The following is a 26,974-nucleotide window of genomic DNA, read 5'->3' as shown; positions in this document are numbered from 1 at the left end:
ATTAGAATAAATTCCATTCCTGCGTTAATGATTGGAAACAATTTTAATCAATTAAAATCAGGACTGGACCTGATAACATTCAGATCCTGACAATCTCAAGTGCTCACCAATATTTCAGAGCCCGGAAACGTTGTGGATCAACACCTATTCAAATATTCATGAATGGAAGCTCATTCATTCAGAGATGCAGTACATGACAAGCCCCTTCTATGAATGCAGTTTTCCAGAAACCTACAAATACATTAGTTACTTTCACAGTCAGGTTTTTCCTCCAGAGATGGTGTAAGACCAATTTAATAGTGGCTAGGCTGACGTCCAGAGCTTAGAATGGGGTCATCCATGCAGCACGGAGGGAAACAACATAGGAAGCAGCAGAATGTGCTTACAGCCTTCATTCCCCATGGAGGGGGAATACATTCACTGAACAGAACCATGTGTCAGTCAAATACTTTATTCTCAAGAGCTAGGATTTAAGGATTTACCTCAACGGCAGTGTTCAATTGCATATTCAGCCATGGCTCCCATTGTTCTGATTAACCAATAATGGAATTTTATCTGCCAATTGATCAGTAAAGTGTGAAGACGGCTCATGCATACACATGTAAAATTACAAATGTAGCAAAGCGGAGATTGTGACTACATTTTTGCACATAGTCCCATTAAAAAATTATGCATCCCTGAAATTAACCGAATATCTGCATATATTCATTGCTGAATAGATCTATTAGACCTGATGAGGCTGGTGTACTTATGTCACATTAAAAAATGGTTGTTTAATCCTGTTTTAAAAGATTAAAGTCAATCTCTGCCTACCTAGCCTGATTGACAGCTCATCCCTGCAGATTTTGTGATCTCTTGATGGTCAGTACAGGCTGCAGTTGCAGGGAGGTTGGGTGGAGGAATAATATAATTGCACTAATTAGTTTTCTTACACTTTAACTGGACTCAAAACATGATAAATGTGATACCATGTTTCCCCAAAAATAAGACATTTTCTTATATTTTTTGCCCCAGGGTAGGGATTAATTTGGGGGAAACAAGGGTTTGGGGTAAGTTTAACCCCCACCAAAAAAGGCAGACAACCCCCAGGAGAATCATACTTACCAGACCCTGCATAGCTCCCAGGTCCTCCTGCGATCAACAGTAGGCACTTCCAGCAGGTCCTTGTGTAGCACCTACGGGGCAGGGATTAAACGTACTTGTCGCCGGGCCGGTGATGTCGGGTCTGGGATGTCACGGGTGGCGCTCCAAGGTGTACAATAAAAGGGAAGGATGAGGATGGGTGGGTGGAGGATATGTGGAGTTATCTCGTGATGCCACCTGCGGTATGCAGCCAGGGATTAGCAGCCACTGCAGTCGCTGTCCTCTGGGGCGGATGGTGTCGCAGCTAGGATAGTTCAGCTTCCTGCAGGTGAAGCTAGGCCCCAGGGAGGATGATGGTGGTGGTAGTGGCCGTTGGCGCCGAAGCGTGGGGCGATGGGGCTGGCAATAACAGGATGACACAGGGGCCTGCGGTCAAAGTTCTTTTTACTCACAGTACTGTCGTCACCCTCAGAGTGCTGGTTTCCACCCTGATGGACTCCAGCTGTTCCCGAGTAGTTCAGAGGCTATCATTGGTGTTGTGAACTGAGAGATCTTCCTTTCTGTGCACTTTAGTGTGGATCCCCGTGACTTAAAGTTACTTGGGGATCCCGGAGTTCTTGTAGTGCTAGCTCCCTTCCCATGTGCAGGTGATGTGGGTCCGTGGTGGGGCCTGATCTTGATCACGACTCCAGACCCTATGTGCTGCAGTGCTCGGGGATCTTGTGGGGGCCAGAAGGACATACAATCCCCCTGTTCTGCAGATTCTGGTGGCGCAACCTGAAGTGTAGGCCACCCTAGGGTTCTGCACCCTAACTTCGCTGGTACTGAGGGAGCTATTGAGCTCTACCTCCAGCTACCGTATTGCTCCTCTGTCTCTCCAGCTCACCCGGTAAACTCCTGCTTCTTCCAGTTCTAACAGGAGAAGCTCTGAAGCAGTCTCTCCTGCGACCATATTGTGTCCCAGACTAATCTGAGGTAAAGCTGTGTGCTCTCTCACTTCCCCTGTGCTGCCCCCACCTTCCTGATGACTCACTGGAGGCTGGGAAAAACCCATTGTTATGGTGACCACCTTTAGCCCAGTTTCAGTGTCTGGCTGCTAAACTGGGAACGTACCTAAACTGTGTGTGTTGTGTAAGTGAAAACCAATGGTTAACCTATTCCTTACCAGGGATCAGTATTGCACCTTAAGTCAGATGCAATACCCTGTGGCGACTGAGCTTCAGGGGTGCCACACTTGTGCATATATATATAAACACACATCCGGTAATACCATACTGCTTCCAGGCGACAGCGCTGTAGAACGAGAAGACCTGCAGTAGAACACATGGTGGACCTGCGGCAGAACACATGGTGGACCTACAGTGGAACGCATGAAGGACCTGCAGTGGAACACATGGTGACCCGCGGCAGAACACATGGTGGACTTGCAGTGGAACGCACAGCCACACACATCCATTGATACCGTACTGCTTCTGGCCCACAGCGCTGTGGAATGCGAAGACCTGCGGTGTAACACATGGAAAGCCTGTGGTGATATGCACAGCCACACACATCCAGTGATACCGTACTGCTTCGTCTGGCAGCACTGTGGAACGCGAGGACCTGCATCGATGCGTTCCACTGCAGGTCATCGTGTTCCACTGCGTCCCAGGTCCCCGGAGCAGTACGGTATCACCCTATATGTGAGTGTGCTTTCCACCGCACATCCTCCCTTTAAGAATAATGTAATTTATTTTATGGCATCAAAGAAATCAGGGTTATATTGTTTAATAATGTTTCATCTTTAATGTAATTTCCATTCATTCTGATACATTTCTAACTGTGATCTATTTTTTTTTCCAGTAACCTGGACACCGAAGAGTTGTATGGTAAGATCATTTCTTATATTACAAATGTTCTTCTCCAGTATTAAGCATTATCTTTATACAAAAAAGGTTAATATTGTAGGTGTTGACTATGTGTTATCTCTTCTGAATGAGCCATTTTCATATGCTCAGCTGAGATTTACATGCATGAACTGCAGCGGGCCATGCACATTGGGTAGCTGTTGGCCAAACATTTTTTCAGAAGATAGCCATTTCTCCTGACTCACCCGTATACATGAGCAAAGAGTAAGCCTCTGCAGTCGATTATCTCCCCTGAAAACCAAAGGATCAGGTGTTAAAGGGAACCTGTCACCAGATTTGGCGACTATAAGCTGCTGCAGCCACCACCACTGAGCTCTTATATACAGCATTCCAGAGTACTGTATATAAGAGCCCAGGCAGCTCTGTAGAACGTAAAAAACAGCTTTCATTATACTCACCTAGGTTGCAGTCCAGTCCGATGAGCATCGCTTCTCTCCGGTCCGGTGCCTCCTCTCTGCTGCAATGGCTGGCCTCCTTGTTCGCAGGCCCGTGTGAATGACGCGTCCTTCGTCATCCACACAGGCCGGTATTGCGGTCTTGTGCAGGCGCACTTTGACCTGCCCGGCTGAGGGCAGATCAAAGTATTCTAGTGCACATGTGTGAGTGATTTTTCCTTGTGCCTGCGCATTACAGTACTTTGATCTGTCATCAGCAGGGCAAATCAAAGTGCGCCTGCGCAGGACCGCAATGCCAGCCTGAGTGGATGACGTAGGACGCGTCATGCACACTGGGCTGGGTATGAGGACAGCGATCACTGCAGAGAAGAGGCGCTGGACCGGAGAGCAGTGACACCCATCGGACTAGATTCCCCCGCCCCAGGTAAGTATAATAAAAGTGGGTTTTTTACATTCTACAGCGCGGCCTGGACTCTTATTTACAGTATTCTGTTATTCTGTAAATAAGATCTCACTGATGATGACCACAGCTTATAGTTGCCAAATCTGGTGAGAGGTTCCCTTTAAATTTCTAACTACACGATGTGCTCTTTCTCTCCCTTGTCATTATCTCTTAAAGGAGAGTTGGGGGTCATCCAATCCCACTACAATCTGTAGGTTCAGCCAACTTTCATCTAATGTGTACAGGATTCTTAAGAGCAAGTGCTCCTGCTATTGTGAGCTCAACATTGCATTATGTTACATTGTGACCCATTTGGCCAATGCAGAGGAAATGAGTGGCGACATGAAGTGGAACACATCACATACTCTACATCATCAATATTAATAATGCCACCATAACTAATAATGAGTAGGTGCTGCAAATATTGCACAGATTATATGCAAAATGCACCAGAATTATGCCACAAGTTATAGTAGAGAGAAACAATCATTAGAATGTTCATATATCAAGTAAAGCCGAGATACTGTTGATCGATTGCTAGGTGTGGTTTTAGTCTCGTGATGTCAAAATGTGAACAGCATGATGAGGAGAACTGTTTAAAAAATAATTCTAATTGAACACCAAAATATATTGGGCAATTAATGGATTAAATGTCACGATAGTAATGATGTGACTGGGAATCAGGACTCCTAAACTGACCCTCGGGCTAGGGGAGCCCCTAACTCTCCCTTATCCCAGAGGTATGCCTGATGGTGGTGAAGTCTGGACCACCAACGTAACCCTAACTCTTGAGAAGATCTGGTCTTATACCCCCTCACATCCACCATGGGAGGGGCCGGGAGTAGAGTGGTAAATCCCCATACAAATAGACAGAAAGGGAGGAACTAAAGCTCACTCTCACAGTAGTCACTCACGGATGTAAATATAAAAGGTGCACAGGGGGAAATAAAGAAAAGGAAGGAAATACACAAGGACAAGGGTATCTCTACAATACACCAAGATACAGCAGTGTTCCAGAATCTGAATCATCATGCACCAAGACCAGTATTACTATCACTATATTCAGCATGGAGGAACAGGATCTTCAGTAACCTGTGACCCCATCAGCAACTTAAGGGCTGGAATTAACTGTTGCTAGACCGATCACCAGCGAGCACAAAAATGGTCGAAGCCCAGCTCTGACTAAGCAACACAGAAGCACAAGGTAGTGTGTGTCAGACTCTGTAGTGTGAACAGAGTCCAAAGTCGCAAATGTCAGACTCTGCAGTGTGAACAGAGTCCAAAGTCGCAATGACACCTGGTGCATATAGAGCAGCACACCGCATGACATTAAACACCTGTTGTTAATTTTAATATTAATCTCCTTGTTAGAGAACAGTAACTTGTACAAAAAGAAATGAAACATTGAACAGTTGAACATGTGCATTTAAAAATTTAGAGAAGGTCACATTAAAGAGGTTTTTCATTACTAATGTAACCCCCTTTAATTTGTCTTAACTCTTCCTAACTAACACTTTCCTAACATAATGTAAGCTGATCTCTCCGCTGCTTCTATACTCCTATGTTGGCTGCTTTACAGTGCAGTGACAAGCAGTGCTATGTGCAGATAATAAGTGGTACATAGCACGTATCACATGAAAGCACCACACTGTAAAGCAGGGTGAGAGGACAGTGAAGTCTGCGCTATGATGGATCATTAGACGGTATATCACATTGCATGATCTGCACATTGCAGTACTTGAGTTGTCAGATAAAAGCACCGCACTGTAAAGCAGACTGAGAAGAGAGTGAAGTCTGCGCTGTGATGTGCCAATCATTAGACACACATCGCACAATGTGCATATCGCAGTGCATATCAGATGAAAGCACTGCACTATAAAGCAGGATGAGAGTGATATGGGCTCTGGGCATGTGTGCCCAGACTGCTGTCACTCACAGAGGCAACCCCGACCCCACAAATGACGTGCCTTGCTCAGTTTGTCCGATTCCGGTCTCTAGACCAGAAGGATCAAAGATAAAACATCAACATATGAATATACGCACCACAGAGAGATCAGCTTACAGGAGCAGGGTAGGTAGCAGAAGTATATTAAGAAAGTGTTAGTTAGGAATAGTTAGGACAAATGAAAGGTGATCATATTAGTAGTCAAAAAATCCTTTAAGTTCAGCTGAAAAGGTTGGAGTGCTTTTTAGGATCATCCTGAAATTTCACCTGAAAGCCAATTATCTCTAACTTTTTGTTATGTCAGTTTAACAAAATAGTGAACAATTTAGCAAAAAATGCAGAATTTCTGTTTTTTTAATTCATACCACCTTCCAAAAAAAATAAAATAAAGGGTATGCTCACTTTAGTGTATAACTCGGACAAGTGCAATAAAACAATAAAGTGATTGCAGTCGGACCAATGTTATTCAATGAGGCAGTGCAGATCTGTGATTTCTTTTCTCAGCAGTATTCAGCCTGAGGAAACATCGCAACATGCTGTGAGTGGATGCGTAAATTGGATGAGACACACCTATTCAAGTCTATGGGTGCAAAAAAAAAATCAGATGCCATATGGACCATCCCAGTGTCATATGTTTTTTTATGAATACACTGCCATTCAGTAGCATAGGACACTGTAAATGGTCCTGTAAATGATTGTAAATGAATAATAAGTGCTGAGAAAAAAACAGATTGTGTACGGACACAACATGGATGCCAAATGAGATAAAATCGTTCTACTTCATTATTTTAAAACTTAAAATAATGTCAGAATTACTGCTATTTTTTCTTTTTCTCCCTCTAAAGAGTTAATAAAAATGAGTGGAAAAAATGTTGTGTACCCCAAAATAATGCCACTGCCAAATAATACTCAACCCGAAAAATCTAAATATTAGAGCTTGAGGAATGTATGTATATATAAAAATGGAATATAAATGTCTGGTTATTGATGAGATGTCAGCATATTTTAATAGTCTTCTTGAGCTAATAGAGGGAGTTAAAGGGAACCTGTCACCAGATTTGGTGACTATAAGCTGCAGCCACCACCTGTGGGTTCTTATATAGAGCATGCTGTATATAAGAGCCCAGGCCACTGTGTAGAACATAAAAACGATTTTATAATACTCACCTAAATGGTCAGCTCGGTGCAGAATGGTCAGATGGGGGTCTCCGTTCTCTGGGTCCGGCACCTCCTCAGTCGGTCGTCTTTGTCCTCCTTCTTCTGAAGCCTGGGTGCATGACGCGTCATATGTCATGCACACGGGCTGGCATTGAGGTCCTGCGCAGGCGCACTTTTATCTGTCCTGAGCAGGGCAGATCAAACTATTGTAGCGCACCTGTGCAGGACCTCAATGCCGGTGCGTGTGCATGACATAGGACGCGTCATGCACCCAGGCTTCAGAAGAAGGAGGACAAAGTTGGCTGAAAGAGGAGGCGTCGCACCAGGACAACGGAGACACCCATCTGACCATTCTGCACCAAACCGACCATTTAGGTGAGTATTATAAAGTGATTTTTATGTTCTACACAGTGGCCTGGGCTCTTATATACAGCATGCTAGTGTGACGCCCTGGCAAAACCAGGTTGTCACAGAGACTGCACAAATCTTCCAGGTGCAGGACTGCATCCTCCTTGGCATACCAACACAAACCCACACCCAGGTACACAACATCATCCAGCAAAGCCTAGTCACCCCCCATGACAATAGGGACACACCAGTGGGCGGGGCCAAGTGGATGGTGACGCCCACCTAGGGGTCCCGAGGTGTCAGGAGAGGGAACACGTGAGTTAAGTGGCAGAGAAGGAGAAGAGGAGATGAGTGGATGTGAGAGGAGCGAAGTGGTAGTTGGGGGTTGTAGCTCCCGGACTACTGAAGCTGACTAGGTGACAGACGGCACACAGGGCCACAGGCGACGGAGATCCAGTCTCGGAAAACCTTAAGTGGACCTGGGCAGGGTTGTAGCCCGCAGGTGCCGACAGCGGGAATCCGGTCCAGAGGCCGTGCACAGTCGGGGTGCCTGGACCCTCGGGCGAGGACAGCTTCAAGCCCCTTGTCAATTAGCCAGCCAGGGACAAGAGTCCACGTCTTGTCCCACCAGTAAGCCCAGGGAGTGAGACAGAAGCCCAACGTGGGTGATAGGGCTCCTGCTAAGATCCCATGGGTCAGTTCTCGCGGGCCACAGCTCCCAATACACAGAAACACCGGGTGTGGACTTCCCCATTCCAAGCGGAGTAGTCGAACTAAGGACACAAACATTAAGTGCAGGAGGAAAGGACACCTGTTTGCTGTATCAGGGTGTGGGACCCGAATACACCCGCCGGAGGGTACCGGTCACTGGCAATTTGGTTTACCACTCAGACTTTGTGTGAATTCCTCTGGAACACCAATACCACCTGATCCAGCCCCGCAGAACACGCTCCGCAGCATCCTTCCCCATACACCTGGGCCCTGGGACAACACCTCCCCTACCCGTGGAGGGGATACCATCTTGCTGCCCCGCTCCATCAGCCCTGGGCATCCCATACCAAGGCAGTGGCGGTGCCACCAACCATCACCGCAACCCACGGGTGGCGTCACTGACAAATTTTTCCCCTGTAAATACCCCCTTTTTATTATTGTTGTGGGCAACGGGCTGCTGCCCGAGCCCCGGATCCGGTCGCCACTCGAGCCGCAGCCACGATCCCGGACCGAAGCACCTCGAGTAGCCCCCTGACGTGGTCTGCGCCCACGACCAGGGCCATATTTGGGGTTTTTGCTGCCCTAGGCACTGTCAGTGGTGGCGCCCCCTTCTGATCAGTCAGATTAAGGGTATGTGCACACAGCATTTTGTTTTCAGACAGATCCGAGATGTAACCCGCCCAAAAACCCCAAACTCTAAATATTAAAGAAATGAACTCATAAACTGCAATGTAAAAACGACTTGCTGTCCATATGTTCAGTCTTTGAAGTTTTTTTAAGCGCGTCAGGTTTCCTCAGACATGAAGCGGCTGACAGTGACCGTCCATTGTATGGCGCCTGCTGCTTGGATGCCGCTTACTAGTTGTGACCGGTCCATTATATGGCGGCTGCTGCTTGGATGCCGCTTACTAGTTCATTTAAAAAATAAGTAAAATCCAGTAGCTAAAAGATGTTGGAAAAAACAACCAAGAAGCAACAGCAAAAAAAAAAAAAATATTTGCTACAGGATAAAATGATGACTGTCCTGAAGTGTTTCCTGTCTGAATAATTCCGGGGGTTCACAGACAGCTACAAGAGGTGTGCACATTCCCTGATAGAGCCCAGAGCCTTCAGATAGTAGTTAAGACCTGCATACACATTAACCTAAAGTGGTCTAAACCCGCCAATATCGACAGGTTCTACTGACAGTCCAATGTGTATGGGGGCTCTCAATTCTGATTGCCGGTGGATGGGGGAATAAGGATCCAGCATGTCCGATTACGGAGTGTAGATCCTAATATCCTCTAAATGATAAGCTGCTGCCGGAGATGTCCAGCAGCTGCTCTAATAGAGAACACAGAAACACTTGGCAGAGTGAGTGCTCCTATATATGGGAAAGCCGAGTAAGATAGCTGTCGGCTGAAAAATCAGACTATACTGTATGGGAGCTTTAGTCTATTACTTATTCGGCTAACAGACATGCAGATAGCTGTATTTTTAGTCCAGCACACTGACCCTATGTTTTAGGATCAAGACTGATAAGGTAAAGATTACAAACAGCCACATGACTATCACCAGAACCACCATCAGTACAGTAATACATAACTAAAACCACACTAAATACAAGAATACATAACCAAAACCACAGTTAGTACAGTAAAACATCACCAGAACTACTGTCAATACAGTAATACATCACCAAAACCACCCTAAATACAATAATACATCACCAAACCCACCCTAAAGACAACAATACATCACCAAAACCACCATCAGTACATTAATACATTGCCAACTTCGTACAGCAATCAAGTGCAGTGTCAGGTTAGACCCATATACATATATGCATTGCATTAACGTACAACTCCCAGTATGTCCTTAACAATGGTAAGGAGATGCTAGTAGTTGTTACCAGCCATCATTAGACTGTGGACCATGTAAGAACCACAATACTGATTAGTCCCAGGCAGTAGACTTAACTTTTGGAGGAGATCTTATATGTTTAGGTCCATTAATTCTGAGGAGATTAGTAGGGCAGAGGTGGGCCCAGTAGGGAGAAGGGGCATCATGTGGTGGAACTTGAGACCCCCACCAATTGCTCAAAAGACCTCTTAAGTGCACAGCTCAGGAGACAGGACTATGAAATTTTACTCCCGGAATCCATTCTGTCTGCATGTTATGGTTCTCGGAAACACTCGGGGCTATGGTAGTCGGACCCCCAGCGATTGGAAAGTTATTCCCCATCCCAAGGATAGAGGGTAAGTTTCCAATGTGAGAAATCCCCTTTAAAAGCAGCATTAACACTGCAGCCAAAGATGGGAAACTGATTTATCTAAAAGTATAATGTCATCGTTCTTAGCAACACATTGTCCTGCGTCTCCCAACACTTCCCTCTTGTTTGGTCTGCTGCAGCACATACTGCAATGGTGCCCGTATAGGGAATCTGTCACCAGGTTTTTGCTCCCCCATCTCAGAGCAGCATAATGTAGAGACAGAGCCCCTGATTCCAGCAATGTGTCACTTACTGAGCTGTTTGCTGTCATTTTCTCTGCTGCAGATCTCGCAGCTATACAGAGCTCATGAATATGCTGGACTACCTGCAGCACACCAAGTAGTCCTGTAATGATAACTACTGCTGATTAAACAGTGATTTTATCAAAACTACACTAAGCAGCCCAGTAAGTGACAACACTGGAATCAGGATCTCTGCCCCTACATTATGCTGCTCTCAAATTAGGTGTCAAAAACCTGGTGACAGACTCATAATTCTCCTCACTAAAGAGTAACCACCCTAAGTAGGCCCAAGGCTGTGCCCAAGAATAAATAATTGCCCATCACTGAGCTCACTGCACAAAAAATGACCCCCCCACACCGTGTCACTTATAGTATACAGCCTCCACATTCTCTCCTATAACATTTTCACTACACTGCCCCCTCAAAGGAAACCCCCCCACTGTCCTCACCACTGAATTATACCCTCCAGACCTTCCTCACTTATGAACTATGACCTCCACTGTCCCCACCTCTCCATGCAGCCCCCACTTCACTGTCCCCCTCATGATGTCCCCACTCGATAATGAACCTTCTGCTTTGCATTCTGTATACCGAGCCCTCCCAGGCTCCTAACTGAGCGCTCCCCATGCTGCCCCTTCTCCATACCACGCCCCCCCATGGTTCCCCTTCCATACCGAGCACCCCCCATGATTCCCCATTCTCCATACCATGCCTCCCATTCTCAATACTGCAACTCCCATTCGCTATACTGTCCACCACCCTCATTTTCCCTTCCCCCCCATTTTCCCATTCCGCTCCATCACCAATGCAGGCACACCCCTATCCTGCTCCATCCTCCATGTTGCGCCCCCACATCATGCTTCATCCCCCCATCCTCCATGTTGCGCCCCCACATCATGCTTCATCCCCCCCATCCTCCATGTTGCGCCCCCACATCATGCTTCATCCCCCATCCTCCATGTTGCGCCCCCACATCATGCTTCATCCCCCCCATCCTCCATGTTGCGCCCCCACATCATGCTTCACCGCCACATCCTCCATGTTGCGCCCCCACATCATGCTTCATCCCCCCCCATCCTCCATGTTGCGCCCCCACATCATGCTTCATCCCCCCATCCTCCATGTTGCGCCCCCACATCATGCTTCATCCCCCCATCCTCCATGTTGCGCCCCCACATCATGCTTCATCCCCCCATCCTCCATGTTGCGCCCCCACATCGTGCTTCATCCCCCTCATCCTCAATGTTGCGCCCCCACATCGTGCTTCATCCCCCCATCCTCCATGTTGCGCCCCCACATCATGCCCCATCCCCCCATCATCCATGTTGCGCCCCCACATCATGCTTCATCCCCCATGTTGCGCCCCCACATCGTGCTTCATCCCCACCATCCTCCATGTTGCGCCCCCACATCATGCCCCATCTCCCTCATCCTCCATGTTGCACGCGCCCGCCCCCCGGGTTGCTTGTTCGGCGCTGTCTTCGGCTGTAAAGTGTTTACCTGCTCCAGGCTGCATCTCCCGTTCTCGGCGGTGGGACCTCCCATCTTCCTCTGCGGCGGCTCTATCTCCCGTTCTCCGCGGTGGTGGTGGTGGTGGTGGTGGCAGGATCTGACATCTTGCTCGGCGGCGACTCCATCTCCCGTCCTCCTCTGCGTGGCGCTGCCTCACGCTGCTATGACCTCTGCACAGTGAGCGCACGGCAGCACGTCGGGGCGGGGAGCTGAGTGCAGGTCCTCTGACCCCGGAAGTGCCGGCGGCTCACAGTTTAATTTATATTCGCGTGTTATAGACGCGACTATAAATTACTGCGGCGCCCCCTCCCTCCTCAAAAAAGGCGCCGGATTTAATAAAGAGTTTGGAGGAGGGAGGAAGATTTAATTTTTTTTTTTTTGTTTTGGTCTGGGCGCCGCCCCCTGGAAGGCGCCGCCCCAGGCACGTGCCCTCAAGTGCCTAATGGTAAATACGGCCCTGCCCACGACACTAGAATGCTGTATATAAGAGCTCACTGGTGGTGTCCACAGCTTATAGTCACTAAATCTGGTGACAGGTTCCCTTTAAGATCAGCAAACAACTATTCTAGCTATTGCTGGTAAAAAAAAATAAACTTCTTTATTTTATTAATTTGCCTCTTTTTCACAAAGTAAAATGTTAGTTTCAGAGAGGACAGAAATATTTGTATCTGAGCAGTGTCTTCATTTTCTGAAAATGAGAGTAATGAAGCATTGCCAGCACTGCTGGTGCTGGTCACCGCCCTGCTCACATCATATAGTCTTCATCATTTAGTCCCGCTGTCTCCTCCTGCTTGCACACATCTAGTTTAATGAAGCGATTTGTATATTTGCTTGCTTTCTTACACAGTTCTTGATATTTTCAGATCGCCGTGGTTGCAGTGTCGAATTTTAGGCCATTGTCGTGTAGGATTTGTAGCTACAGGGTGCGCAGTATACTTACTGAAGATTATCTGAAATTATATACTGTAAACAAAGCTTCTGTTTGGTGTCTTAAAACACAACTACAGCTCTGCAACTCTTTTTTCAGGGCTGGAGTGGTGCCTTAAACTTAAGTCCTATGCCCCCTGTCTTATACTCATCCTCAGGCGTTTTCACCTTTTATCGTGATCGCTCTTCCAACTGGCCTCCCGTTTCTTACATCTCTCTGTCCATTCCAGGCGGACCTTCTCCTTCCACTTTGTCTGACAGGGGCGGACACTCATCACCATAGGTTAGCGTCTCCAGACATAGCGCTTCTGTCAATGGGCATAGCTTCTTTAGGGCTGGCCAGATTTTCATGCTCTTCCACTTTTCCACTGTACACGATGAGTGGGGTTTCTGCTTTGGAGCTGTGCTACCGTTCATGCCTTCCCCTCAACACTCAGATCTTCCAAAAGCAAGGTCTGATTCTGCCGACTACACCAAGTGTAGGGTGGAGTGGGGTAGTAGTCGTGGGCAAAGAATTAACTCCAGAAGCCCGGCACTCTACATAAAATTACTGGACCTGGCTTTGTGGATGGACTTGTGTCATATGGGTGTGAACCCATGTAGGCTGCATATTGCCACAGATGTCATGATTCACTTATGACTCTGCTTGTGCAAAGCCATTGTATGTGTTGTTTTCTTGCTGTGTGCATTCTCCGGAGTAAGATCCATTGGGAGGAGCCTATTCTGTCGTGCCTAGTTCCGGGGGTCACGCTGTCTTATCTTGGAACGGTTTTCCTCGGTACGTCGCCAGTGATAGTTCCTGCTCTGCAGCGTGTGCTTCTGGTTCCTGTGAGTCTGTTCTGATCCTGCCCGCTACTTAGCACTCTTTTCCATGACCTCTGCCCTCCTGTCTTGTCTGACCTGCCTTTCTCCCTAACCTGCTCTCTGCTTTGTTATCCCGTCTACGCTCCCTCCTCTATACTTACTTGTCTCCTCAGTTTCTGATCTCGGCTTGCTATATGATTACAGCTCTGCTCCCCTCCGGTTCCTAACAATACCTCCTGGCTTTCCGACCTTCAGCTCTCACTTGACTCCGGCTCCACTTACCCCTCTGTACCCACGTGAGTTCCCGGCACTAACCTTCTGCTTGATCGACCATTTTATTGTATCCGTCCGCGGATACTAGTGAAATCTAGTGGGCTTGTGCCTAACTACACTTAGAAGCACTACATCCTGCCTGAGTACTGGTTCCCCTGGTGGTATCATCACATTCTTTTCCCACAGTCTCACATCCAGTCTCTTTAAGGGTCCCGTCATAACCAGAGTAAACCTTAGCACTACCGAACATCTATAGGGAAACCACTTGGGTTATCGACTACGTTCACATGCCAGTTTAAATTGACCCGGTACCTCGATGATTAAGGGCCCTGGCTTATATTACCTGGGGCCACTCTATTCGAGGATCAGTTTCTCCTTTCAATGCTGTTCACACTCCGTCTCTCCATCAACACTCGAGGTTCATGCGATCACGTCTTTCATCTCCTCTCCTTCTTCTTCAGTTGCCACAAACCACCCGCTGTATGGGCCCTTCACAAATGACCGATTATATGTCCATCATTCTCACTTACTAAGTCTTCACTGAGTCCTCCGGAATGAACCATCACTTTCCCTTTCACTTGACCACTCCCATGGTGGGCTAGTCACAACGCTTAATTATTGCTTACCCTACAGTTTTACAACTTCCTGAACAAGTGCTCATTGTCAACACTACATATCACAGGTTAAATTGTACATCACACAGGAACACATTACAGTACATTACCATCCACATGACGCAGTATTTACAAAAGACGCAAGACGATGTTGATATTACACAACGCAATTGGTGTTCTCAAAATTAGGAATGCATCAGCCATAATCCACCACTCTTACAAATGTACAGCAGTCTTGGCACTGATTGGGAGGCGTGAAAGACGATAAATGATCCAGCTTCCGCAGCAGATTTAAAAATAAAATCCAATTCTTTCATGAAAAATTTAAAACTGACATCTTCAAAAGTGGATTATATGAGCATAAGACAGTCGTGAAGCACCACCGGATACGTTTCGAACAAGTGTTCTTAGAATAGGTGCATATGATTGGCAGGCACATTGGGGAAATAATAATAATTAAGTATAACATTTCTCTGAGACCATCATCTCAACAAAAAACTTGAGGAGGAACTTCAGCTTTCACCCTATAACCTCTATATACAGATTTGGACTTACAATGAGGCCTCCTTGTTTATTTTCCTGATGATGTTTCAAGCCTCAGGCAAGAAGAGTGAGACTAGTTAGATTGAGTGACAGTATTAGAAGGCAATACCGTTGACCAGGGGCGGGGAACCTTTTCCCTACCAAGAGGCATTTGGATATTTATAACATTATTCGAATATCTCATATGTTCATGGTCACATTTTTGCAGAGATATGGAAAATTTTGAAGGGTAAACAAACTTTCAAGCCCCGCTGTATTTGTGGATGTCCTGCATGCACAGCATGTTTGACATCTCATCACAGATATCGTTTTATTCACACAATAGTTTGTATGCTACTGATCAATCCCAATGTAACAGAATTACCTTTATGTGAAGAAGGTGCCCATATTTTCTTATATACATATATGAAAACATGTTTTTTACCAGAATTAAGATGCTTGTATTGACGAGATGTTTCTGCATTGGCTCCTGTTGTATTTACTACCAGGGGTCTTTTGAGGCTCTAAAATCTATTTGTTCTGTGGCGCCCTGGACAAGCCAGGGGCCACAGAGAACAACACCAACACACCCCACACTCCCAGCAGGCACACCGAAGTCAGACACAAAACCCTTGTTGCCTTCCTCCAGGGGCTGATGTTCACACCAGGGGGTGGGCCAGGCGGTTGGCCCCGCCCACCGAGGAGTTCACAGTCCTGGAGGCGGGAAAACCAGGCAGACCAGTGTTGGTAGTGAAAGTGGAAGGAGGAAAAGTAGTGAGAGAGGAGAAAAGTGACAGCTAAGCAGCCTGAAGTTGGTCCGTGTGTGTGGTCCGGACAGAGCAGCAAGGTTGGCAGACGGTGGTGACCGTCTGAAGGAGTGGCTGATTGGAGTCTACCGTAAGGACCGTGGACGGGCGGTGGCCCGGCGGTACCGGACTGGTACGCAAAGAGAGGCCAGCACCATCTGGCAGGGGCTTACGGACCCCGGCAAGGCTAGGAGTCGCCGTGAATTTGCCGAATTCGTTAGTGAAGGGAACCTCCTGGGTTTCCCAACAGCCAAGTCCCGACAGAAGGCAACAGTCCAACCAAGTGAGGGAGACACCGCCACCGCCAAGGCAACCGTTTCTCAGGGCCAGAGCCTGCGGGCAAAAAGGGGCTCCTCCGGCTCATATCCAAGCTGGGGAGCGGGTTACCGGTGGGAACCCATTGGAACCATCTACCGTACATAGGTGCAGGGAATGGCAGTCACCATCAACCTGCCGGGAGAAAACAACACCGCAGCGTCTGTGGGAGCCGTCCATCCAGCCGTGTGTTTTACCGAGAACTGTGTCCTCATCATTGGCTGAGTGAGTACCACCGTGCCGTGCGGCACAGCGCTGGCCCCGCGACCCTGCACCTCTCCAGGCCCCGTAACCCACCTGACATCCATCCCTTCCCCATCACCGGGCCCCGGGACAACCAACCCCCTACCCACGGAGGGGAGAAATAACAACAAAGCTGCTCCCTGTCACCGCTCCCGGGATCCCCGTCCAGAGCAGCGGTGGTGTCACCAATATCACCACAACCGTGGGTGGCGTCACGGACAATCATCAAATACCCCACCATCCAATCAATCTCCCCTTTTCACTCACGGGCGAGGAGCGCCGCTCGAGTCCCCGTGATCTGGCCCACCGCTCGATCCACCACCGAGCAGCAGCGGCAGCCGCAGCAGCAGCAGCGGCCGGACCCGAGCAGTGGGAGAGCGCAGCGTCCCCTCCTCCGACCGCGACAGTTCCAATTCAGACCAGTATTATAAATGATACCTCTCACATGGCCTGGAATCATGAAATTACCATCATGATTTTTCAAAAAATAAAGCACATCCTATAGTTTCTGATATCTCAACTGAGTCTCGTTGGTAAGCGGTACTGTTTAATGTGTTCCGGACTGTAAACCCATTATTCCGCTCTAAATGATCATGTGGGACATTTAAAAGGATTGCACAAAAATTAGAAGAAAAGTACCTAAGTACCTTTAATTACAAATTCACACACTTTTAATTTAGTGAAGTAAGCACTACAGGGCATTAAAATGCCCTCTGTCTTGTAACATTGACTAAAATGTGTAGTAGTACCGATGCCTGTGAGCATGTGCAATAGGAAGCTCCACCACCTCATCTCATATGTACATAAGGTAGATATGATCTAATGTTGCTGAAACCAGGGCTGCTGAGGTAAGAAGAGGCTGCTCACACTGCTGTCTACCCTATCTATCTGAATCTATCTGATCTACTACTGGATATGCCAGGGGTGGTGAGGTAAGAAGAGGCTGTTCACATTGCTGTTCACCCTGGCTTTCTCATCCAGTACTGGAGATATCAAGAGTGCTGAGGTAAGAAGAGGCTGCTCACACTGCTATCTATCCTGTCTTTCTGATCTAATACTGGAGATACTAGGAATTGTGATGTAAGAAGAGGCTGCTCACACTGCTGTCCACCATGCCTTATTGCTCTAATACTGGCGATACTGGTGAGGTAAGGAGAGGCTCCGCACATTGCTGTCCACCTTGCCTTAATCATCTAATACTGGAGATACCAGAGCTGCTGAAGTAAGAAGAGGCTGTTCACAGTGCTGTCCATCCTGCCTATCTTAAAGCTGATTGGCTGCTGTAACTTGGAGATTACCTCTAGGTCTCAGCAATAAAGTTTCATTCTGCACATGCTCAGAAGAACCAGTCCTATTAACATTATAGGATAGATTTCTATCAGGGTAACAAAACGGCATCCATTTTAATATACTATAGTGATTAGCACCTTAGGCAAAACTAGCATGAATCTACAAATCCTTCTCCATCTCTGTTTCATTTTGTGGAGCGTGCCTCTGGGTATCTAAATATGCAAATAGCCTACTCAGTCGAATCTAGGGCTTACCACACTGGTAATGTTTGACCCACCTTATTAAGATCATACCAACATTAAGTTGTGTCATGTAGACAATGACCATTACACTCAGAGGGTTATTGAATGCAGAGGTGGGAACTTTACCTTCAAGGTTGAGTGTTATGAACACATCCTAGCACGCTTTCCAGTCTCTGGATAGGTCCCATCTCTCGTTCTATTAGACAAATATGTGTCAAGATTGTATAATTTGGGAAGACACATGCAACTCCTCTTTACACATTGGTCTTCTTACTATTATCAAGAAATGGTCATAGATTTGCTCACTTTATGACATTTTTCATTTGGATATTGCTTAATAAATCATTTAGAGGTGAACGCAATACAAGTTATTTGGAAAACAAAAGGAACCGACAACCTAATACTGTGCATTCTATAAAGAGGGAATACTTATTTTTAGTTGTATTGTGCAAGTGTGTAATTGCTTTTCAGATTGAAAGGAAGCAGAACTTTTAAAATACAATGTAATGTCTTCCAAGAGCTCTCCAGACTTGGCAGCCGAAATCAGAAGTGCTATACGGCCTAACCAAATTGGCAAGAGGGAGCTAATCTTCAAGCACTAAAGATCTATTTTTGCTACTTTGTGGCTCAGTAGCAATTATTAATAATGTATGTAATACAAAAAGAACACTTTAAGGGAACATTCTGGTTCTGGCATTTATCGATTCTGTCTACTTTTGCCTAATTCTTAAGGTTGGTTTTGACCATCAGAATTGTTAAACATTTCCCATGTATTGAGAGTGATCAGTAATAGACTGTCATTGATCTTGGCAGCACGTGTTCTGTTTACACGGGGTAATGTATTCCCGAGAACAATGGTTTTAAACAAGTCCAGAAAATGAAGTATTTCTCAAAAAAAAAAAAATATTGCAATTACACATGTTTTGCCATACACATTTAGTTCCCTTTGTGTGAGTTGAAATAACAAAAAAATAGAAAAAGAGACAATTTGGACATAATTTTACACAAAACCCCAAAAATGGGCATGACAAAATTGTTGGCACCTTTACAAAATTGTGCATAAACATTTTTGTTTACGAAAACGTGATTCTCGTTCAAACTCTCCTGTGGCAAATAATGAGTGTGGGCAATAAGAAAATTACACTTAAAACCAGATAAAAAGGGGAGAAGTTTACTCAATCTTTGCATTATGTGTCTGTGAGTGCCATATTATGCATGGAGAACAGAGAAAGAAGAGAACTGTCTGAGGACTTTAGAACCAAAATTGTTGAAAAATATTAACAATCTCAAGGTTACAAGTCCATCTCCAGAGATCTTCTTGTTCCTTTGTCCACTGTGCGCAACACAATTAAGATGTTTATTATCCATGGCACTGTAGCTAACTGCCTGAATGTGGACGGCAGAGAATAATCGATGAACGGTTGCAATGCAGAATGGTCCAGATGGTGAATAAGCAGCCCCAATCAAGTTTTAAAGGAATTCAGGCTGTCCTCCAGGATCAGGGTACGGTTATGTCAGAATGAACTATCCGATCACATTTGAATGAAATGAAATGCTATGGAGGGACCCCGGAGGACCCCACTGCTGACACAGTGATATAAAAAAGCTAAATTGCAGTTTGCCAAAATGTACGTGAGTAAGCCAAAAATCCTTCTGGAAAAGCGTCTTGTCGACAGATGAAACCAAGATAGAGGTTTTTGGTAAAGGACATCATTTTACTTTTTACTGAAAACAGAATGTGGGCTACTAAGAAAAGAACACAGTACCTACAGTCAAATATGGTGAAGGTTCCAGATGTTTTGGGGGTGTATTTCTGCCTCTGACACTGAGTGTATTAATTGTGTCCAGTGATAGAAAGCTGAATTTGCATTCTGGGTAATAGATCACCTAGCAGGACAATGACCCTAAACATACTTTAGGAAGCACCATGAAATGGATGGAAACAAAACCCTGGAGAGGTCTGAGGTGGCAGCAATGAGTCCGGATCTAAATCTTATTGAACCCCTGTGGAGAGATCTTAAAACTGCTGTTGGGAGAAGACGCCTTAAAATATGAGAGAATTGGAGCAGTTTGCAGAAGATGAGTGGTCCAAAATTCCAGATCAGAGGAGTAAGAAGGTTGCTGATGGTTGCAGGAAGCAGTGGATTTTTTATTATTATTATTATTATTATTATTATTATTATTATTATTATTATTATTAATAATTCCAAAGAGTGTGCAACCAAATATTAAGTTGAGAGTGCAAACAATTTTGTCTGGCACATTTTTGGAGTTTCGAGTGAAATTATGTCCTAATCACATTTTTTTCTCTGTGTTTTTTTTCTATTGGTGTTGTTCCAATTCACACAAAGGAAAGAAGCATGTGTATAACAAAACATACGTAATGATTTTCCGTAATGATTTTCTGGTTCTGGAACAAAATAAATAAGGGCGCCAACATTTTTGGCCATGACTGTGTGTGTATGTGTGTGTGTGTATATGTGTGTATGTGTGTGTGTGTGTGTGTGTATATATATCTAATATACAGTCACATGAAAAAGTTTGGGCACCCCTATTAATGTTAACCTTTTTTCTTTATAACAATTTGGGTTTTTGCAACAGCTATTTCAGTTTCATATATCTAATAACTGATGGACTGAGTAATATTTCTGGATTGAAATGAGGTTTATTGTACTAACAGAAAATGTGCAATCCGCATTTAAACAAAATTTGACCGGTGCAAAAGTATGGGCACCTCAACATAAAAGTGACATTAATATTTTGTAGATCCTCCTTTTGCAAAAATAACAGCCTCTAGTCGCTTCCTGTAGCTTTTACTGAGTTCCTGGATCCTGGATGAAGGTATATTTGACCATTCCTGTTTACAAAACTATTCCAGTTCAGTTAAGTTTGGTGTGAAGGGGAAGAGAAAAAGTACTGCATAACCGGGAAGCACACCCAACTATCATATAAATAAATAGAATTTTATTGAATTGCATAAACAATTAAAACATACTTAAAAACATATACCCACACCAGGGTCTCTCCATAAATCACAGCAGTATTATAAATGGAATGTTCGCTGTGGTCAATAAACATGCAAAATCACCATAGTTTACAACATTCCATACAATCAACTATAAATAGAGTAAGAGCAATCAGCATATCTGTTGGAGCCAGCCACAACCCATAACCTCCTAAGGTAAAAGGATCTCAAGCATAGAAGGAGGCTGAAAATACAAAGTGGCCCTAACCAAACATACAGACCAGTAGTAACCCGTCTACATGTATCAGCTGCAAGCAGTAGAGACCCTGGGATACGGACCACAGCGAACATTCCATTTATAATACTGCTGTGATTTATGGAGAGACCCTGGTGTGGGTATATGTTTTTAAGTATGTTTTAATTGTTTATGCAATTCAATAAAATTCTATTTATTTATATGATAGTTGGGTGTGCTTCCCGCTTATGCAGTACTTTTTCTCTTCCTCTTCAGATGTTGTTAATACTGCTTGTGGCAGCACCCCATTAATACTATAAGTTTATATATATTGCTGTGCACCCAAACTCCTTAGTACTAAACAGTTAAGTTTGATGGTCGCCGAGCATGGACAGCACGCTTCAAATCATCCCACAGATGTTCAATGATATTCAGGTCTGGGGACTGGGATGGCCATTCCAGAACATTGTAATTGTTCCTCTGCATGGAGGAGTAGATTTGGAGCGGTGTTTTGGATCATTGTCTTGCTGAAATATCCAACCTCTGCGTAACTTCAACTTCGTCACTGATTCTTGCACATTATTGTCAAGAATCTGCTGATACTGAGTTGAATCCATGCGACCCTCAACTTAACAAGATTCCCAGTGCCGGCATTGGCCACACAGCCCCAAAGCATGATGGAACCTCCACCAAATTTTACTGTGGGTAGCAAGTGCTTTTCTTGGAATGCCGTGTTTTTTGCCTCCATGCATAACGCCTTTTTGTATGACCAAACAACTCAATCTTTGTTTCATCAGTCCACAGGACCTTCTTCCAAAATGTAACTGGCTTGTCCAAATGTGCTTTTGCATTCCTCAGGCGACTCTGTTAGTTAGGAGTGTTCAAATCAAGAAATTGATTAGGGTGTCCATACTTTTGCACCGGTCAAATTTTGTTTAAATGCGGATTGCAAATTTTCTGTTAGTACAATAAACCTCATTTCAATCCAGAAATATTACTCAGTCCATCAGTTATTAGATATATGAAACTGAAATAGCTGTTGCAAAAACCCAAATTGTTATAAAGAAAAAAGGTTAACATTAATAGGGGTGCCCAAACTTTTTCATATGACTGTGACTCGCCCACCCCAGGGCTATGGGACACCCGGTGCCGGGCCGGACTAGTCCGGGGGACGTCAGTGGTGGCGGGGCCCGACTCTGTGGCCCTGGTGGGTGTCAGTTTAATATGGCTGGTGACTTGGGAGCAATTAAAGTATTTGTTTCGTGACGCCACCTGTGGTCTGCGGCTATTAAGCCGCCGCTGCTGTGTGAGGCCTCCGGGGTGATGATACGGCAGCAATGGTGGTACTGCTCCCCACAGGTGGAGCGGAGCCCCAGGGACACTTTAAGTGCTCGTGAAAGTCTATGGTGCAGGGCCGACAGGCAATGAAAGAACCAGGCACAAACAACAGTCTCTTTACCTTCTCCTCTTTTACTTTAGGAACAGTCCAATGCTGGGAGACCGTCACAGGTGGTGAAGGGGATCCGGTCGGCCTGGAAGTACTTGGGGTGATCTTTCTGGCCAGCTGAGTATGAGGCCTACTCCTGTTCCTTTCTTTACTACGATAGGACCCTGCTTCTCTGGATCCAGCAATGGCCCTCTTTGCTGCTGGGACCGGTGGTACGTCCCTTTCCCTCTGTGGTAGGCTGCGCAGGCCCTCTCTGGTGCTTCTCTGCTGGAGTCCACACCGGGCCCCGATGCTGCAGCTGTACCTTCGGGCTGTTTATGGGCCAGGTGCTTGCAGCTCTCCTGCCCTTCGGATTCGGCTACCAGGGAGTATTTTAAGCCCTGGCGGCCAAAGACTCCGATGTCCGAGTCTCTTCTCTGCCTCTCTGCTACCCCTGCTTCCTTGGGCCAAGATGTTCCAGCTCCAGGCCCCAGATCCACAGGACAGCACACTCTGCGTCTGCTTCCTTTCACTTCTCTCTACAGACTGAACACTACTTCCTCCCTCAGGTCAGACTTAAGGAATGCTCCCTGGAATTCCAGGTTCAGAGCTCCCCCTGCTGGCAGGAGGGAGAACTGCGTTGGATGTTAAACTTGCTGGCCAATGGACCTCCCAATTACCTCCAGGCTCAGCATTAACCCTTTGGGAGGGCAATGCTGTTGTGGCGACCAGGTCCTGGGGCGCCACACTCCCCCTTAGTTAAATTCAGTATTCCCGGACTGTAGAAAACAAAACAAGACGTACATGTTACAACCTTAAACAACTATAAGAGTCCAGTGTGGCTCCCTGCCGAGTGTCCATTACACTGCTCCATGGGGGACCCGCCGCGATAAAACCCCCAACGTAGGCTCTGGGCGTGCGTCAGAGCATTGATGACCCCACTCTATGCACGCCGGACGGGTTTTTCTTCAGGGGTTGCTGAGCACACTGGTGCTAACTATGTACAGCTAGGTGTTGGCCACCCATAGTCCAGTGGCCCAATTGTCCATTTTCTCAACCAAAAAAAACCCATTTTATACACAACATTACAGACATTTCACATAACTATTTACATTCTAATAAGTACTCTTTCTTTTTACTCTCTATACCTTGGAGGGGGCTGTCCCCGAGTGCTGCGTTGGGACCTGCGTAGCTCTGGTGTCTGCCCCTGACTACTTGGTGTGTCTTCTACCTCAGCACTACAGGTAGGCCTAACCCTGATAGGTATGCGTGATGATTGCCTACGTGGTCTGAGAGTCGCCAAGGGTATGACAGGTTCACCACTGACAGGGGGTTGATTCTCCTGTTCCACTGCTGGCGTGTCATCTCGTGTTGGAGTGAACGGTTCTTTAGGTGGATCTGGAACCTCTTCTGTTTCTGGCTCGACCAACTGCGGGAACATCAACACTGGTACCACTATGGCATTGTTTATTCGGGTCCAAGTTTTGGGGAATTTTCCAAGAATTGTTTGGATCATCTCTTCCTCTTTTTCTGGACTTTGGGGACTTTCTTGTACTTCTTCTACTTCTTTTTGGGTTCTGCATTGTTCGGGGCACGCTTTCAGGCGGTCTTGAGAAACTGCTTGATAGGTCTTGCCTTCATCTTTGCTTATGAGGCATACCTTACTATTGTCAAAGTTGGAGGGGATAATGGTGTAGGGTTCATTCTCCCACTGATCATCTAATTTATGCGCCCTCCGCTTTTTCTTGAGGACCTGTTCTCCAGGTGCTAAGGGAGTTGCTGGAGCTGTTTGATTGTAATGCTGCTCTTGTCTCGTTCTTGCTTGGGACAGGCTCCTTTCTACGCATTCCTGGACATTGCGGTACTGCTGTTGTCGCTCTGTATCCCAATCTTCTATCTCCTGAACCGCTACAGGTGACACAGTCCCCATCTCAAAGTCTACAGGTAACTTGCCAGGTCTTGCTCGCATCAGGTAAGCAGGGCTGCAGTTGGTCGAATTTACTGGGATATGGTTGTACAGGTCTACCAGATCTGGTAACTTCTCTGGCCATTGGTTTCTTTCTTCCAGAGGAAGAGTCTTGAGCATATCAATAACCACATGGTTCATCTTCTCGCACAATCCATTGGTTTGGGGGTGGTACGGTGTGGTACTGATTTTCTTACAACCGTACATGTTACAGAACTCTTGGAACACTTCTGCCTCGAATGCAGGACCTTGATCAGTCAGTACCTTTTCAGGGTAACCGTGAGGTCGACAAAAGTATGCCTGAAATGCTCTAGCTGCTGTTCTGGCTGTCTGGTCCTTCACAGGCACTACTACCAGGAAACGAGAGTAATGGTCCACAATGGTAAGGGCGTACACATAGCCTGACCGGCTTGGTGTTAACTTCACGTGGTCCAGGGCCACCAACTCCAGGGGCTGCTTCGTGACAATTGGCTGTAGGGGAGACCTCTGGCTGGCATCATCTTTCCGCCTCAGGTTACACGGACCACAGTCTCGGCACCACTTCTCGACTGTCTTTCTCATGTGCACCCAGTAGAACCGATCACGGAGTAGGGTCTCCAACTTCTTCCACCCGAAGTGTCCTGCGTTATCATGGTAAGCTGCTAGGACCATTGGAGCATCCCTCTGTGGGACCACTATCTGCCAGACAAGTTCATTCGTTCGCCAGTTGACATATCTCTTGCAGAGCTTGCCTTGGTATGTGAACAGCCGTCCCCTCTCCTTCCACAGCTGCTGGGCTTCTTCTGGAGCATCTGGGCCAAGATGGGTCTCAGCTTGTGCTAGCTTTTCTTTGACCAATCGCACGGCCGGGTCACCGTTCTGTGTCTCTTCCCAATTATGGTGGAGGAATGGGTTGACCGAGACCTCGTGCTGGCTCGAGCGCTTGACTCCTACAGCATGCTCACACTGGGAAACACCTTGGTGATGGAAAGCCGGTAACTCTATCTCTTCGAGTTCATCCAGGTCTTCTCCAGACTCGGGTAAGTGAGGCATTCTGGACAGCGCATCAGCATTGTTATTCTTCTTGCCAGCTCGGTACTTGATGGTAAAGTCAAAGTTAGACAGCTGTTCCAACGCACCTAACTTGGCTGTTGCCAGATGTGTCAACGGATTGTTGTCCGTGAAGATGGTGAACTTGGCCGATGCCAGATAGTGCTAGAAGCGTTCAGTCACTGCCCAAACAATAGCGAGGAACTCTAGCTTGAAGGAACTGTAGTTTTCTGGGTTCCTTTCTGTGGGCCGAAGCTTCCTACTGGCGTAAGCTATCACCTTCTCTCTGCCTCCCTGCACCTGGGACAGAACTGCTCCCAGGCCCACGTTGCTGGCGTCTGGGTACAGTACAAACGGCTGGCTGTAGTCAGGGTAGGCCAGAATTTCTTCTCCCGTGAGAGCCCCTTTCAGCCGGACAAAGGATGTTTCTATTTGGCTGCTCCATTCAAATGGAGGGCTCTGCTTCTTAGCCTGCTTTGGCTGGCCCACCAGGAGATCTTGAAGGGGCGCTGCTATCTTTGTGAAACCATCAATGAACCTTCGGTAGTAGCCCACCAGCCCAAGGAACTGCCGCAACTCCTTTACCGTGGTGGGTCTTGGCCAGTCCTTGATTACGGTGACTTTCTCCGGATCAGGTGCCACACCTTCTGCGCTGACCACATGACCCAGGTACTGTACCTTTGGCTTCAAGAGGTGACATTTGGACGGCTTTATCTTCCAGCCATATTCCGACAAGGACTCAAACACTTCTGCTAAGTGCCTCAGGTGGTCTTCATAAGTCTTGGAGTAGACTATGATGTCATCCAGGTACAACAGCACGGTTTCAAAGTTGTGGTGGCCCAAGCAGCACTCCATCAACCTTTGGAATGTCCCTGGGGCGTTGCAGAGCCCGAATAGCATACAGTTGAACTCGCAGAGGCCCATTGGCGTCGTGAATGCAGTCTTCTCCTTGTCCGCCTCTGCCACGGGAACCTGCCAATACCCACTGGTGAGATCCAAGGTGGAGAAATAGTTAGCTGACTTTAAGGCTGTTAGTGACTCCTCTATTCTGGGTAGTGGATAAGCATCTTTATGTGTAATGCGGTTAATTTGTCTGTAATCTACGCACATTCTCATTGTACCATCTTTTTTCTTTACGAGCACTAGTGGAGCTGCCCAGGGGCTACAACTATCTCTGATAACCCCAGCCTCCTTCATTTCCCGTAACATTTCTTTGGCACGCTGATACTGTGCTGGGGGTACAGGGCGGTATCTCTCTTTAATGGGATGATGATCACCCGTGGGGATTTGATGTTTAACCCCTTTTACCTGCCCAAAATCTAG

The 26,974-nt window shown here is 46.5% G+C and overlaps 1 protein-coding gene across 1 annotated transcript in view; it reads left to right on the top strand.

Annotated features, from left to right (window-relative positions):
- NECAB1 (N-terminal EF-hand calcium binding protein 1) overlaps nucleotides 1-26,974 on the top strand; it is a 355,641-nt gene that overhangs the window by 176,098 nt on the left and 152,569 nt on the right. Inside the window, exon 4 of the mRNA XM_075353101.1 lies at nucleotides 2,926-2,951. Coding sequence (XP_075209216.1) covers nucleotides 2,926-2,951 — 26 coding nt within the window. The remainder of the gene's footprint in view (nucleotides 1-2,925; nucleotides 2,952-26,974) is intronic.

Source organism: Anomaloglossus baeobatrachus, chromosome 6 (genome assembly GCF_048569485.1).
Source record: "Anomaloglossus baeobatrachus isolate aAnoBae1 chromosome 6, aAnoBae1.hap1, whole genome shotgun sequence".
Lineage (NCBI taxonomy): Eukaryota > Metazoa > Chordata > Amphibia > Anura > Aromobatidae > Anomaloglossus > Anomaloglossus baeobatrachus.
This window is presented reverse-complemented; position numbering and strand designations above follow the sequence as displayed.